A 17,567-nucleotide genomic window follows, 5' to 3' on the forward strand; every position below is an offset into this window, starting at 1 on the left:
CTCAGGCAGTGCATTCCACGCAACAACCACTGAGTAAAAAACCTTCCTCTAATATCCCCCTTGAACTTCCCACCCCTTACCTTAAAGCCATATCCTCTTGTATTGAGCAGTTGTGCCCTGGGGAAGAGGCGCTGGCTATCCACTCTATCTATTCCTCTTATTATCTTGTACACCTTTATGATGTCTCCTCTCATCCTCCTTCTCTCCAAAGAGTAAAGCCCTAGCTCCCTTAATCTCTGATCATAATGCATACTCTCTAAACCAGGCAGTATCCTGGTAAATCTCCTCTGTACCCTTTCCAATGCTTCCACATCCTTCCTATAGTGAGGTGACCAGAACTGGACACAATACTCCAAGTGTGGCCTAACCAGAGTTTTATAGAGCTGCATCATTACATCGCGACTCTTAAACTCTGTCCCTCGACTTATGAAAGCTAACACCCTATAAGCTTTCTTAACTACCCTATCCACCTGTGAGGCAACTTTCAGGGATTTGTGGACATGTACCCCGAGATCCCTCTGCTCCTCCACACTACCAAGAATCTTGCCATTTACTTTGTACTCTGTCTTGGAGTTTGTCCATCCAAAGTGTACCACATCACACTTCTCCAGGTTGAACTCCATCTGTCACTTCTCAGCCCACTTCTGCATCCTATCAATGTCTCTCTGCAATCTTTGACAATCCTCTACACTATCTACAACACCACCAACCTTTGTGTCATCTGCAAACTTTCCATCCCACCCTTCTACCCCTACATCCAGGTCGTTAATAAAAATTACGAAAAGTAGAGGTCCCAGAACAGATCCTTGTGGGACACCACTTGTCACAATCCTCCAATCTGAATGCACTCCCTCCACCACCATCCTCTGCCTTCTGCAGGCAAGCCAATTCTGAATCCACCTGGCCAAACTTCCCTTGATCCCATGCCTTCTAACTTTCTGAATAAGCCTACCGTGTGGAACCTTGTCAAATGCCTTACTAAAATCCATATAGATCACATCCACTGCACTACCCTCATCTATATGCCTGGTCACCTTCACAAAGAACTCTATCAGGCTTGTTAGACATGATCTGCCCTTCACAAAGCCATGCTGACTGTCCCTGATCAGACCATGATTCTCTAAATGCCTATAGATCCTATCTCTAAGAATCTTTTCCAACAACTTTCCCACCACAGACATAAGGCTCACTGGTCTATAATTACCCGGACTATCCCTACTACCTTTTTTGAACAAGGGAACAACATTTGCCTCCCTCTAATCCTCCGGTACCATTCCCGTGGACAATGAGGACATAAAGATCCTAGCCAGAGGCTCAGCAATCTCTTCTATCGCCTCGTGGAGCAGCCTGGGGAATATTCCGTCAGGCCCCGGGGACTTATCTGTCCTAATGTATTTTAACAACTCCAACACCTCCTCTCCCTTCATATCAACATGCTCCAGAACATCAACCTCACTCATATTGTCCTCACCATCATCAAATTCCCTCTCATTGGTGAATACCGAAGAGAAGTGTTCATTGAGGACCTCGCTCGCTTCCACAGCCTCCAGGCACATCTTCCCACCTTTATCTCTAATCGGTCCTGCCTTCACTCCTGTCATCCTTTTTTTCTTCACATAATTGAAGAATGCCTTGGGGTTTTCCTTTACCCTACTCACCAAGGCCTTCTCATGCCCCCTTCTTGCTCTTCACAGCCCCCTCTTAAACTCCTTTCTTGCTTCCCTGTACTCCTCAATAGACCCATCTGATCCGTGCTTCCTAAACCTCATGTATGCTGCCTTCTTCCTCTTGACTAGATTTTCCACCTCACTTGTCACCCATGGTTCCTTCACCCTACCATTCTTTATCTTCCTCACCGGGACAAATTTATCCCTTACATCCCGCAAGAGATCTCTAAACATCGACCACATGTCCATAGTACATTTCCCTGCAAAAACATCACCCCAATTCACACCCGCAAGTTCTGGCCTTATAGCCTCATAGTTTGCCTTTCCCCAATTAAAAATTTTCCTGTCCTCTTTGATTCTATCCTTTTCCATGATAATTATAAAGGCCAGGGAGCGGTGGTCACTGTCCCCCAGATGCTTACCCACTGAGAGATCTGTGACCTGACCCGGTTCATTACCTAGTACTAGATCTAGTATGGCATTCCCCCTGTTCGGCCTGTCCACATACTGTGACAGCAATCCATCCTGGACACACTTAACAAATTCTGCCCCATCTAAACCCTTGGAACTAATCAGGTGCCAATCAATATTAGGGAAGTTAAAGTCACCCATGATAACAACCCTGTTATTTTTGCACCTTTCCAAAATCTGCCTCCCAATCTGCTCCTCTGTATCTCTGCTGCTACCAGGGGGCCTATAGAATACCCCCAATAGAGTAACTGCTCCCTTCCTGTTCCTGACTTCCTCCCATATTGACTCAAAAGAGGATCCTGCTACATTACCCACTCTTTCTGTAGCTGTAATAGTATCCCTGACCAGTAATGCCACCACTCCTCCCCTTTTTCTGCCCTCTCTATCCCTTTTAAAGCACTGAAATCCAGGAATATTGAGAATCCATTCCTGCCCTGGTGCCAGCCAAGTCTCTGTAATGGCCACTACATCATAATTCCATGTATGTATCCAAGCTCTCAGTTCATCACCTTTGTTCCTGATGTTTCTTGCATTGAGGTACACACATCTCAGCCCTCCTACCTTACTGTCTTTACACCGTTTATTCTGCTTCTCTTTCCTCAAAGCCTCTCTGTATGTTAGATCTGGCTTTACTCCATGCACTTCTTTCACTGCTCTATCGCTCTGGGTCCCATCCCCCTCGCAAATTAGTTTAAACCCTCTCGAACCATGCTAACAAACCGACCTACAAGGATATTGCTCCCCCTCGAGTTCAGGTGCAACCCATCCAATCTGTACAGGTCCCACCTTTCCCAGAAGAGATCCCAATGATCTAAAAATCTAAAACCCTGCTCCCTGCACCAACTCCTCAGCCACACATTCAACTGCCATCTCCTCCAATTCTTACCATCACTGTCACGTAACACTAGCAGCAATCCTGAGAACGTCACCCTTGAGGTCCTGTTCTTCAGCCTTCTGCCTAGTTCCCGAAACTCACACTTCAGGACCTCATCCCTCTTCCTGCTTATGTCGTTGGTCCCAACATGTATCACGACTTCTGGTTGCTTTCCCTCTCATACCAGGATGTCGTGCACCCGGTCAGAAACATCCCAGACCCTGGCACCCGGGAGGCAACAAACCATGCAGGTGTCCTTCTCACGTCCACAAAATCTCCTGTCTGCTCCCCTGACTATAGAGTCTCCAATGACGACAGCTCTCCTCTTCTCCGTCCCACCCTTCTGCACCACAGGATCAGACTCAGTGCTGGAGGCCCTGCCACTGTGGCTCACACCTGGTCGGTCGTCCCCACCAACAGTATCCAGGACAGTAAACTTATTATTCAGGGGAATGGCTACAGGGGTGCTCTGCACTACCTGTCTGCTCACCTTCGCTTTCCCCCCTCTGACTGTCACCCAATGACCTGCTTCCGATAGCCTAGGTGGGACTACCTCCCTGTAGCTCTCATCTATGACTGCCTCATTCTCCCTTATGAGTCAAAGGTCATCCAGCTACTGCTCCAGATTCCTTACACGGTCTTCCAGATCGCCCAGCCATATGCACTTCTGGCAGATGTGACTCTGGGGGAGTGGGGAGTTCCCCCAAGATTGCCACATCTCACATGAGAGGCACATCACCGTCTCAGGAGACATTGTAAAAACTAACTGCGAGCTAGCTTGCCCTCCGCCTCTTCTCGTCGAAGCCTCTCGAGTCAAAGCCTCAAAGCTCCACTCCTTCACTGGCCCACTCATGCTCTGGCTGCTTCGCTTGAGCTACCCCTCTATTTATCCATTTGAGCTTTTCAAAATGTTTGGTCACCTGACCTCGACTGCCCAATCAGCTGCTTTCTGCTGAGTCTGAGCTATTCAAATCTTGATTGACTTGATTGCACAGACCAACTGCCAAAACTGCCAGAATCTCTCGAGTCAAAGCCTCAAAACTCCACTCCTGGAAATCTGGTTAAGAAAAAGAGAGGTGTATAGCAGGTACAGGCTAGATGGGCTGATTGGCCCAATTCTGCTCCTATCTCTTATGGTTTCCTCAAGGGAAAATCTTGCCTGACAAATTTGTTGGAATTCTTTGAAGAATAGATAAAGGAGAATTGTTTGATGTTGAGTACTTGGATTTTCAGAAAGACTTTTGCAAGGTGCCACACATGAGGCTATTTAACAGGATACCATTCCATGATATTATAGGAAAGATTCTAGCATGGATAAGGCAGTAGCTGATTGGCAGGAGGAAAAGAGTGGGAATAAAGGGAACCTTTTCTGGTTGGCTGCTGGTGGCTAGTGGTGTTCCACTGAGCTCTGTATTAGAGTGATTCTTTTTACATTCTAAGTCAATATATATGTGGAGCAGGTTAGGGTTAGCATTAGGCTGGGGTTAGATTCGATGGGCCAAATGGCCTTATTCTGTTCCTATATCTTATGGTCTTGATGTTCCCACCAGTGACACAAGACTCATTGGTCTATAATTCCCACAATTATCTTTATTAGCCTTCTGGAGCAATGGAACAACATTTGCCATTCTCTAATTCTCTTACATAGTCCTATAGGCCGTGAGGCAGTGAATCATCATCAGCACCCCTACATCTCTTCCCTTGCTTCCTGTTGTACCCTAGGGTGTATTATGTTCAACCTCAAGGACTGACCTATCCTTACCTATCCTATTTGCACAGGTTGATAGGATAGTTAAGAAGGCCTATGGGATGCTAGGCTTCGTTAATAGGAGGATTGATTTCAAGAATAGAGAGGTCATGTTGCAACTCTACAAATCTCTGGTGAGACCACACTTAGAGTATTTTGTTCGGTTCTGGTCACCTCATTATAGGAACGATGTGGAAGCTATGGAGAGGGTGCAAAGGAGATTTATCAGGATGTTGCCTGGATTGGAAAAAAGTCTTTTGAGGCAAGATTAGCAGAGCTGGGACTTTTCTCTTTGGAGCCTAGAAGGATGAGAGGGGACTTGATAGAGGTCTACAAGATCATGAGGCATAGATAGGGTGGATAGTCAGTACCTGTTTTCCAGGGCACGAATAGCAAACACCAGAGGGCATATGTACAAAGTTAAGGGAGGGAAGTTTAGGGGAGATATCAGGGGTAAGTTTTTTTTACACAGAGGGTTGTGGGTGCCTGGAATGACCTGACAGGGATGGTGGTGGAGTCTAAAACATTAGGGATATTTAAGAGCCTCTTGGACAGGCACAGGGATGAAAGAAAAATAGAGGGTTACAGGGTAGTGTGGGTTTAGTACTTTTTAAAGGAATATATGGGTCGGCACAACATCGAGAGACGAAGGGTCTGTACTGTGCTGTAGTATTCTACTGTCTAGTGTCTAATGTTTTTCATTAGCTCTAACACTAGCTCTTTCTTAATTTTAATATGCACCAGCAAGTTTATAAAACTCTGGGGAGGCTGCATCTGGGGCATTGCATTGAGCTCTGGTCACACCATTATAGGAAGGACATGGAGGCTTTGGAGAGGGTGCAGAAGAAGTTTACCAGGATGCTGTCTGGGTTCCAAGGCATATGCTGTAAGGAGAGATTGGACAAACTCTGGAGGAGCGGAGTCTGAAGGGAGGTCCGATAGAGATTTATAAGGTTATGGGAGGCAGCGATAGCGTAGACAGACACTTTATTTTTCCTAGGGTTGAAATATCTAATACCAGAGAAAATGCATTTGAGGGTTAATTCAAAATGATATGCAGGGCAAGTTTTTGTTCAGAGTTTGGTGCATGTCTTGAATGCACTGCCTAGGTTTATGGCAGAGGCAAATAAATTAGAGGCGTCGAATATGCTCTTAGATGGGTCATGAATGTACAGGAAATGGAAAGGTGTAGACATAGTGCAGGCAGAAGTTACTGGGTTGGTTGGGTTTTTGATTCAATTAGTTCCGCATAAGATCACGGACCGAAAGGCCTGTCTGCACTCTTCTAAACTCTATGTTCTTTTATTGGTGACGAATAAAAATTCTTGTCTTTGTCTGTCCCCCTCTAATCTTCCTGGATTCAGCCCCTGACCCTCGTTCGGTGCATCCTCCCCAATGCGTTTTGATATTTACCCAATAGGTTAAAGTCAATGATTCGGTCTCCTCCCCTTGATCCCGTCATTTCATGATGTAAAGCTGTTATCGAACAGACAGGATGTTAGTTGGTTTACCGATTCTAGGGCAGACTGTTTAAGTCGCAAGTCCGACACTGAGTGGAAAGGTGAGAGAATTCAGTGAATGTTGTAAATAAGTGGAGATGCAGCCCGTTAGAAGCGGGTAGACGCGGGGGGCTCGTCGCTGATATTGCACGCCGTGAATTGAATGGGAACCATGAACGTCGTTGGCAGTTTACACCATCACCCCGCCGTGCACGAGGGCTTTCCATTCGCCCCAGGTAGCCGTTGCCAACAAGACCATCCGTTTTTGCAGAGCTGGTTCCTAAATCAGGGAGTTCTGTCCCCCGATTACTCCAGCCAGCCTTCCCGCAGCCCCGATCGCAGTGTTAACGGAGCGTTCTCCGATCACGCCCGACAAGCACCAGGGCACCGCAGAGGAGCGGCCGTCACGAAGAAGGAGCGGCGCCGTACGGAGAGCATCAATAGCGCCTTCGCCGAGCTGCGGGACTGCATTCCCAACGTCCCGGCCGATACTAAACTATCCAAGATTAAAACGCTTCGGTTGGCTACTAGTTACATTGCTTATCTCATGGATACTTTGGCAAAAGACAGTCAGGTCGGGGAGACGGAAGCTTTCAAAGCGGATCTGAAGAAAATGGACAGTAGAGAAAGTAAACGCAAACGAGAGACGGTAAGGACTCGAGCACAGAAACGACCGTTGTTATTGATGTGGTTAATTGCACTTGGATGTTGATGCTATTAACAGAAGTTTCGAATAGTACGTTTAGCGACATTAACCGAAATATTTCGCATCGAATGCACATGTTTGGAGTAAGGTTATAATCAACTCTGGCAGTTGAATGAATTCGCCGTCACAAACTCCAGGGTTTGTTTGACACCCAGTGGTCTGAACCACGCACCGCAGCGAATCATCAACTGTCCGGCAAATTAAGATGGAAAGGCCCAACGGGACGGAACCGACAAAGGTTCCACGGCGAACCAACAACCCGACCACAACTAAGAGCAATGGGCAAAAACTAAATGCGTCTCCGGCGCTCCAAGTAATTAATGAGATCGAAGGAAGTTGGGATTAATAATCTTATACAATTTCTAGACCCTTACACAAGAAAACTTTAATTTTACACATCCAGTAAAAACGGCGAGAATCACCTTTGCCCAGTTCTCAATAAACCACAAACAAGTGAACTGAAACCCATTCTACATAATTGGATACCAATCCGAATTATTTTCGGAAACTAATGCGTGGTTTGCTTAACCCTATCACCTCACTGCTTTGCAGGTTCTTGAAGGAAAACTTTAATCACTAACGAAGCACTGATCCCAATTACTTTAAAACTATGAGCAGATATTTCATTTTAAAATCTGAGTTCGATGTGAACTAATAGCATAAGAATTAGGAGCTAGGGAAAGCTAGTTGATTGTTCCGTAAAATGTTGTACGAACTTTTGCTGAATCTCTCACTGAACTCTATTATTCTCTTATTTTTCTGATTGCCATTCCAATATTTGCCATATGGCCGCAAATCCACGGTTGCAGAAAGGTATTTTAGGTTGGCTACATCGAAAATTTATCTTTAATACCCATGAGCCGCTCCCGACTTTCGTTCTAACTTTAACCTTAACTTTACAAGAACAGCATTATTTTATTCCTGTCCCATACGTCAGAGAGGCGTGTAGAGAAATTGTCCGCTAACCGGAGAAACTCCGGATAACGTACCTTTCCTTTCCCATAACACCATAAGACATAGGAACAGAATTAGGCTATTGGACCCAGTGTCTGCTTCACAATTTCATCATGGCTGATTTATTATCCCACTCAACCCGCTTCATCGGCTTTCTCCTCGTAACATTTGACGCCCTGACTAATCAACAACTTATCAACCTTCGCTTTAAATATACCCAACGACTTGGCCTCCACAGTCATCTGGGCAATGAATTCCACAGATTGACCTCTCTCTGCCTAAAGAAGTTAATCCTCATTTCTGATCTAAATGGACGTCCCTCGGTTCTGAGGCTGTGCCCCCCGAGTTTAGACTGACCCACTGTAGGAAACATCCTCCCACATCGACTCTATCCAGACCTTTCCGTATTCTATAGGTTTCAATGAGATACCCCACCGCTCCCCGTTTAGTACAGGCCCAGAACCATTAAACGGTCCTCATATGTTAACCCTTTAATTCCCGGTATCATTCTCGTAAACCTCTTCTGGATTCTGTCCGACGCCAGCACATTTTTTTCTTAGATAAAAGCCCCTAAACTGCTCATAATATTCCAATTACGGTCTGAGCTCAGCATTACATGCTTGCTTTTATATCCCAATCCTCTCGAAATGAATGCTAACATTGCATTTGCCTTTCATACCACCGACTCAACCTGCAAGTTAACCTTTAGGGAATCCTGCAAGAGAGATCCCAAGTAGTCCCTTTGCATTAGTGATTTTTAATTTTTTTTTTAATCGTTTAGAAAATAGTCTACTCCTTTAATCCTTCTACCAAAAGTGCATGACCATTCCCATCGGATGCATCGTTGCTACCAAAATAAGTATTGCACATACCCGGTTTTCGCTCGCGCCGATAAAAAAAAACACTTTGTTTTCTTTAAACCAGAACGAAACAATGAGCGCACCCAAAAGCAGCAGCGACAAGAGACTGAAGGGGAGAACGGGGTGGCCACAGCAAGTCTGGGCTCTCGAACTCTGCCAGTGAAGCAGCGTGTAATGTTGCACCAGAATCCGGCATTGCCCGAACTGAGCAGCGAATCAAAGTGCAATGTGAACTATGTTACAAAGACTATGAAAAGAGAAATGATCCTTTTTAATCTATTTTCGAAAGTCTCTGAAAGTTGCACATTACTCATTGAAGGAAGCCTCAATGAGTTGGATAAGCCTTCAAGAAATGCTTTTCGGGATCAGGAATTCTGCCCGGCGACGGATTTAACACACGGAGATTTCATTTGGTTTCGAAACTCTTAGTGGAGCAGGGAACAGCATTTTCTTCTCTACTGCCTACTTCATTGATGTCCGATTGGAACCTACACGAATAAATTCTCTATTTATAATCCTCTGCGTTTGTAAACAGACTACACGTTAGTGTCCCGGACGCTTTGAGTTGGCGCTCCGGTCTTTCAAGATTGTAGTTTTGCTCGGGGCCTGCAGAGTTACGTTGTCAGCAGGACCTGCTCTTTCAATTTGAATCCCGGTCTATCAAGTTGCAGAAAGGGATGCTTGGTGTACGAGGCTATCACCGACCTCACACTTCCCATTGCCCCTCGGTCAGTGCAGCAGAGTTGACCGACCAAGATGTAAAGAGCCCATGATTCTGCCTCTGCCACACTTTGGTTAATAAATAAACTGTCTGCGGAGCTCCGCTCGTTCTCATTATTTTACATAGACAGGGGTTTCGTTCAGGCCTGGCCCACAATAGAAATCCTGATCGTTGGGGACTTCACCGTCTGTCTAGAAGACAAGCAAATCATGAATTCCAGTGGTTGGAGAGCAGTGTCTCTTAAAACGCGAAATGTTTTTGTTTCAGTTTATCATTGAACTCTAATCAGATATGATCTTATCCGCACTGTCTCTACAGAGTCTATATATAACTTTCATAGTAGAATCTATTCTAGTAATATTGTCCCGCTGACATCATAGCACCCCATTGGCACTGTATGATGGTCACACTGAATTCTCCAGTACATTAATTCTCAAATGAGCCACTATGTAAAAAAACGTCCTTGAATTGATGCGCCTAATACTAGAAGCTGGATTGATTTGGCCAGTTACTAAATATTTGTCAAATATCGGCTGAGAGGCAACGGCAAGTGACTGGAACACCGCTCTACCATTCAGAGTTTCAAAGTTTTAGCTTAGTCAATCAACGTCGATCTCTCGTGGATGCATTAACTTCAAGAACCTGACATCGCCAAGCTTTTGAATTATTATAGTATTTATGCTTCGTATAAAATAAATTAAAATAAATGTAATAAATTGTAATAAATATGCTAAAATTATGATCGAATCGCCAAATTAATTTCTGGTTTCACTTCAAGATCTGGAGCCGGGATCTTGTTACAAATACATCTCCCTGATTTTGAGTGTGGGTACAGAGCACAGAGCGATCCATTCACGCTGATTTATGCAGACAAGCCCATGGACAGAGATAACCCGACCGACAGTTCAGAATTGGTATAATTATCATTATTGCTGATATTTTTTTATTAATAAAAGGGCAAGATAAACTAGAGCGAAGAACACTCACAAAATGCTGGAGGAACTCAGCAAAACAGGTGCCGTCTGCAGAATCTCTTGTGTTTATAAACTAGAGGGAAAGTCTCTTTTTAAGAGCAGCAAAGTTACACACTGTTAAATATTTCATTTCTCAAGTATTGTAAATGTATCATTTAAAATAGTTTAGCCTGAGTGAAAATAATAATTATCTTCGCCACTTTGATCAAAAATTGTCAGGTAAAACTGGTGCAACAGGTTTTGGAGTCGTTGGAAGAGGAGTTTCTGTAGTCTATCCAGATTCCGACGAATTTATGACAAAATTTCATCTAGAAAACCTACAGCACAATACAGGCCCTTCAGCCCACAATGCTGTGCCGAACATGCATTACTTTCGAAATTACCTAGGGTTACTCGCAGCCCTCTATTTTTCTAAGCCCCATGTACATATCCAAGAGTCTCTTAAAAGACCCTATCGTATCCACCTTCACCACCATTGCCGGCAACCCATTCCACGCACTTGCCACTCTGCATAAAAAACTTATCCCTGACATCTCCTCTGTACCTACTTCAAAGCACCTTAAAACAGTCCTCTCATGTTAGCCACTTCAGCCCTAGGGAAAAGCCTCTCTGACTATCCAAACTTCAATGCCTCTCATCATCTTATACACCTCTATCAGGTCACTTCTCATCCTCCGGCACTCCAAGGAGAAAAGGCCAAGTTCACCCAACCTAATCTCATAAGGCATGCTCCCCAATCCAGGCAACATCCTTGTAAATCTCCTCTGTATTCTTTCTATAGTTTCCACATCCTTCCTGCAGTGGGGTGACCAGAACTGAGCACAATACTCCAAGTGGGGTCTGGCCAGGGTCCTATATAGCTGTAACATTACCTCTCGGCTCTTGAACTCAATCCCATGGTTGATGAAGGCCAATAGACCATGTCTTCTTAACCACACAGTCAACCTGCGCAGCAGGTTTGAGTGTCCAATGGACTCGGACCCCAAGATCCCTCTGATCCTCCACACTGCCAAGAGTCTTATCATTAATATTATATTCTGCCATCATATTTGACGTACCAAAATGAACCACCTCACACTTATCTGTGTTGAACTCCATCTGCCACTTCTCAGCCCAGTTTTGCATCCTATTGATGTCCTGCTGTAATCTGACAGCTCTCCACATTATCCACAACACCCCCAACATTTGTGTCAACAGCAAATTTACTAACACATCCCTCCACTTCCTCAACCAGGTCATTTATAAAAATCACAAAGAGTAGGGGTCCCAGAACAGATCTCCGAGGCACATCACTGGACACCAAACTCCATGCATAATATGACCCATCTACAACCACTCTTTGCCTTCTGTGGGCAGGCGAATTCTGGATCCACAAAGCAAGGTCATAAGGCATGACCTGCCTTTGACAAAGCCATGCTGACTATTCCTAATCATATTATACCTCTCCAAATGTTCATAAATCCTGTCTCTCAGGATCTTCTCTATCAGCTTACCAACCACTTAAGTAAGTTTCACTGGTATATAATTTCCTGGGCTATCTCTACTCTCTTTCTTGAATAAGGGGACATCTGCAACCCTCCAATCTTCCAGAACCTCTCCCGTCCTCATTGATGATGCAAAGATCATTGCCAGAGGCTCAATAATCTCCTCCCTCACTTCCCACAATTGCCTAGGGTATATCTCATCCAGTCCCATCAAGCGCCCAACTTGATACTTCCCAAGCTCCAACACATCCTTTCTCTTAATGTCTATATGCTCAAGCTTTTCAGTCCGCTATAAGTCATCCCTACAATCGCCAAGGTCCTTTTCCATACTGAATACTGAAGCAAGGTATTCATTAAGTACCTCTGCCATCTCCTCCGGTTCCATACTCACTTTTCCACTGTCACACTTGATTAGTCCTATTCCCTCACGTCTTCTCCTCTTACTCTTCACATACTTCAATCTGTGGAGATTTTCCACATATCCCTTAGTGAATATGTTTTTATAAAAAAATCTAATTCAAAAGTAGCAGTTAAATTACTAAAAAATACTTACAAATTTCTACTGTGCTCTGCGCTGGTAATCATTTATTATTTTATTTCTGAAGGGCCTGTCTTTTTATTTGACATGAAAATAAAGAGATCTAAAAAACTAAATTTTTTTTCTAAAGTTGTTCTGAAAAGGACTTATTTCAGTAGTGCGGGTTGGGGGGGGGGTTGAGAAGAGGACTGCAGTAGTAAGTTAAAGGGATGGGCCTCCAGGGTTGTGATCTCGGGGTTTCTATCCATGCCATGTGCTAGTCAAGCTAGAACTTAGAAGATTATACAGTTTAATACATGGCTAAGGAGTTGGTGTAAGAAGGAGGGTATAAGATACTTAGATTTTTGGGCTCTCTTCCAGGGAAGGGCGAGACCAGCACAGAAGGAACTGTTTACATCTGACGTGGAGAGGGATGAATATTCTAGTGGGAAGGTTCATTAATACTGCACAGTGCAGCTTTAAACCAGAATTGCAGGGGGATGGGAACAAGAGTGCCAGAGCAGTTAGTGGACCTACTCTAGAAACTGCCTAGAATTACATTACCATGTAGTACTCTATTTTTCTAAGCTTCATGTATGTAAGAGTCTCTTAAAAGACACTATTGTATCTGCCTCCACCACCATTGCCAGCTGTGCATTCCACACGCACACCACTCTGTGTGAAAAATTTACCCCTGACATCCCCCCTGTATCTACATCCAAGCACCACATGTTAGTCATTTCAGCCCTGGGAAAAAGCCTTGGGCTATCCACACGATCAATGACTCTCATCATCTTATACACCTCTATCTGCTCACCTCTCATCCTCTGTTGCTCCAAGAAGAAAAGGCCCAGTTCACTCAACCTATTCTCATAAGGCATCCTCACCAATCCAGGCAACATCCTTGTAAATCTCCTCTGCACTCTATAGTATCCATATCCTTCCTGTAGCGAGGTGACCAGAACTGAACACAAGTGGGGTCTGACCAAAGTCTTATACAGCTGTAACATTACATCACAGCTCTTGAACTCAATCCACAGTTGATGAAGGCCAACACACTGTCAACCTGCGCAGCATCTTTGAATGTCTTATGAACACGGACCTCTTATCCTCCACACTGCTAAGAGTTTTACCATTACTATATTATGTCTTCAAACTTGACCTACCAAAATGAACCACTTTGCACTTATCTGTGTTGAATTCCATCTGCCACTTCAAAGCCCGGTACTACATCCTATCCAACTGTAACCTTCGAGAACACTCCAGACTATCCACAACACACTCAGCCTTTGTGTCATCAGAAAACTTACTAACACACCCTTCTACTTCTTTATCCAGGTCACTTATGAAAGTCACAAAGAGGAATGCTCTCAGATCAGATCCCTGTGGAACACCACTGGTCACTGACCTCCATACAGGATACGAATCATCTACAACAAACTCTGCCTTCTGTGGGCAAGACAATTATGGATCCACAAAGCAAGTTCTCCTTGGATCTCATGCCTCCTTACTTTCTGAATGAGCCTTGTATGGGAAACCTTATCAAATGCCTTACTGAAATCCATATACACTACATCCACTGTTCTACTTTCATCAATGTGTTTTATTACATCCGCAAAGAATTCAATCAGGCTCATAAGGCATGACCAGCCTTTGAGAAAGCCATGCTGACTATCCCTAATCAGATAATGTCTCTCCAAATGCTCATAAATCCTGCGTCTCAGGATCTTCTCCTACAACTTTCCCAACACTGAAGTAAGACTTACTGTTCTATAATTTTCTGGGTTATCTCTACTCCCTTTCTTCAACAAGGGAATAATGTTTCAGTGGGAGGAGAACAATAGAAGGAGGAGGAGAAGATGGCGGCATGACACAGTTCGCAGCGACCACTCCGGTGGCGATATCTGTTATTTGTCAAGTAGGGTACCGTGCACAATCCTGATTTGATGGAGACAGATGTGAGAGCACAGAGGAACATCTGGTGAAACCTCTGAAATGCCCGCTTTGCTGCCGCTGCTACTGTGTGGTCCAGAATCTCCGGAGGGCAAGGCCCCGGGTCCTCGGCTTTGCTTGTTGTTCAGCGGCTGGGGTGAGGTCGAAGTGCTCGGCAGAGAATGGTGCTCGGTGCTTGGTGTCCGAGGGCTGGTTGGAGGCTCAAAGTTTTCGGACAGACTCAGAGTCCGCTGCGGTCGGGTGCTTCCAATGGTGCTGCATCGGCAAGTTTGAGGCGCTCGGAGGTTCATGGCAGGGAGAGTTTCTCCCTTCTACCGTCTGCATGAGAAGATCGGGCTATCGGGACTTGAGACTTTTTTTAACCATGCCCATGGTCTGCTCTTTATCAAATTATGGTATTGCTTTGCACTGTTGTAACTATGTGGTTTTGTCAGTATTAGTCTTGGTTTGTCCTGTGTTTCTGTGATATCATTCTGGAGGAACATTTGTATCATTTTTTAATGCATGCATTTCTAAATGACAATAAACGAGGACTGAGTGTCCTCATAATCTAATCTAATCTAATATTTTCAACCATTCAATCTTCCAATAATTCTCGTCCCTATTAATGATGCAAAGATCATTGCTAGAGGCTCAGCAATCTCCTCCCGCACTTTCCATAGTAGCCTGGGGTATATCTGGTCCCAGTGACTTATCTAACTTAATGCTTTTCAAAAGTTCCAGCACATCCTCTTTCTTAATGTCTATATGCTCAAGCGTTTCAGTCTGCTGTTATTCATCTCCACAATCGCCAAGGTCCTGTTCCCTGGTGAATACTGAGGCAAAGTATTCATTAAGTACCTCCGCTACCTCCTCTGACTCCATGCACATGTTTCCACTATCACACCTGATTGGTCCTATTCTCACACAGCTCATCCTCTTGCTCTTCACATACTTGTAGAATGCCTTGGGGTTTTCCTTAATCCTGCTCACCAAGGCTTTTTTGTGGCCTCTTCGAGCTCTCCCAATTTCATTCTTAACCTCTTTCCTGTCAACCTTGTAATTCTCTCGAATTCTATCAGTACCTAGTTTAGAAACAGAGAAACACAGAAAACCTACAACACAATACAGACCCTTCGGCCCACAATGCTGTCCCGAACATGTACTTACTTAGAAATTACCTAGGGTTAAACATAGACTTTCATCTTTTCTTTTCTTCTTAACTAGATTTTGCACATCCTTTGTACAGCATGGTTCCTGTACCTGACCATCCTTTTCCTGCCTCAATGGACAATACCTACGCAGAATGCCATGCAAATGTTCCCTGAACATTTGCCACATTTCAGCCATGCATTTCCTCAAGAAAATCTGTTCCCAATTTATGCTCCCAAGTTCCTGCCAAATAGCATCATCTTTCCCCTTGCCCCAAATGAATGTTTTCCAAATTGTCAGCTCCTATCCCTCTGTAGCACTATGTCAAGGAAGTAGAGTTACAATCACTGAGCTGCATATACTTCAATGCAAAAGTATAATAGGAAAGGCGAATGATAGTGCTAAAGATGAGATAGGGGGTTTACAAACAGAGGCAATGTGTTGTAAGAAGCAGCTGTTGATAGGGCAAAATTACAATCACCAGGATGAGTTGCTGTATAAAAGATGAACAAAATCGAAAAGGGTGAATACAGGACTAGAGGTGTTGTATCTGAATGCACTCTCTAAACAGGATAAGATTGATGAACTTGTGGCACAGTTGCAGGTTGGCAGGGATGATGTAGGCATCACTGAATTATGGCTGAAAAACATTATAGCTGGGAGCTTAATGTCCAAGGATACACATTGTAACGGAAGGACAGGCAGGTGGCAGAGGGAGAGAAGTTGCTCTCTTGATAAAAATTGAAATCAAATCATTAGAGAGAGATGAAAATAGCTTCAGAAGGTGTTGAATCATTGTGGATAAAGCTAAGGAACTGCAAGGGTAAAAACACCCTGATGGGAGTTGTTTACAGAACCCCAAGCAGTAGAGATGATGTGGTCTGCAAATTACAATGGGAGATAGAAAATGCATGGCAAAAAGGAAATATTACAATAGTCATGGGGTATTTCAATATGCAGGTAGATTGGGAAAATCAGGTTGGTGTTGGAATCCAGGAGGGGTAATTTCTAGAGTGCCTATGAGATGTTTTTTTTTAAAGAGCAGCTCATGGTTAGGCCTACGAGGGGATCAAGTATTGTGGATTGGATGTTGTGCAATGAGCCAGAACTAATTCAAGAGCTTAAGGTAAAAGGACTCTCAGGGGAAAGTGATCATAATATGATTGAACTTGGGAGTTCTTGTGCAGGATTCCCTAAAGGTTAATTTGCAGGTTGAGTCTGGGGTGAGCAAAGCAAATGGAATGTTAGCATTCATTTCAAGAGGAGTAGAATATAAAAGCAAGGATGTAATGTTGAGACTTTATAAAACACTGGTGAGGCCTCACTTGGAGTATTGTGAGCAGTTTGGGACCCTTATCTGAGAAAGGATGTGCTGAAACTGGAGGTGGTTCTAAGGAGGTTCACGATTGATGCCTCTGGGCCTGTATTCACTGGAATTCAGAAGAATGAGGGGTGACCTCATTAAAGCTTACTGATTGATAAAAGTCTTTGACTGAGTGTTTGCAGAGAGGATGTTTCCTATGGTGGGAGAGTTTAAGTCCATGACACGGCCTTAGAATGGAGGGTCTGCCTTTTAGAACGGAGGTGAGGAGCAGTTTCTTGAGCCAGAGAGTGGTGAATCTGTGGATCTTTGCCACAGGCAGCTGTGGAGATCAAGTCTTTATATACATATAAAGTAGAAGTTGATAGATTCTTGATTGGTCCAGGCATGAAGGGATACTTGAAGAAGGCAGGAGATTGGGGCCTAGAGGAAAACTGGATCAGCCATGATGAAATTGTGGAACAGACTCATGGGCAAATGGCCTAATTTTGATCCTATATTTTTATGGTCTTATGGCCTCATGGACTCGATTTGAGATCTCTCAGGTGCCAGGTTCTGGGACGCAACATACCATCTGGGAATCTCACCCACAGAGCCTCCTTTTTGTTCCCCTAACTAACGAATCCCCTATCATCACAGTTCACTTCTTCTCCCCCGTTCCCTTCAGAGTCACAGAGCCAGACTCGGT

The 17,567-nt window shown here is 44.3% G+C and overlaps 1 protein-coding gene across 1 annotated transcript; it reads left to right on the top strand.

The window, feature by feature from the left end:
- Window positions 1–6,229: 6,229 nt before the first annotated feature.
- Window positions 6,230–14,903, top strand: LOC134348850 (heart- and neural crest derivatives-expressed protein 2-like). The gene is made up of 3 exons (XM_063052633.1): window positions 6,230–6,907; window positions 8,843–10,514; window positions 13,813–14,903. Exons 1-2 carry the CDS (start codon window positions 6,422–6,424, stop codon window positions 8,939–8,941), a joined length of 585 nt encoding a protein of 194 aa, XP_062908703.1. The 5' UTR covers window positions 6,230–6,421; the 3' UTR covers window positions 8,942–10,514; window positions 13,813–14,903.
- Window positions 14,904–17,567: the final 2,664 nt, after the last annotated feature.

The sequence above is a fragment of the Mobula hypostoma genome, chromosome 7, assembly GCF_963921235.1.
Source record: "Mobula hypostoma chromosome 7, sMobHyp1.1, whole genome shotgun sequence".
Taxonomy (NCBI): domain Eukaryota; kingdom Metazoa; phylum Chordata; class Chondrichthyes; order Myliobatiformes; family Myliobatidae; genus Mobula; species Mobula hypostoma.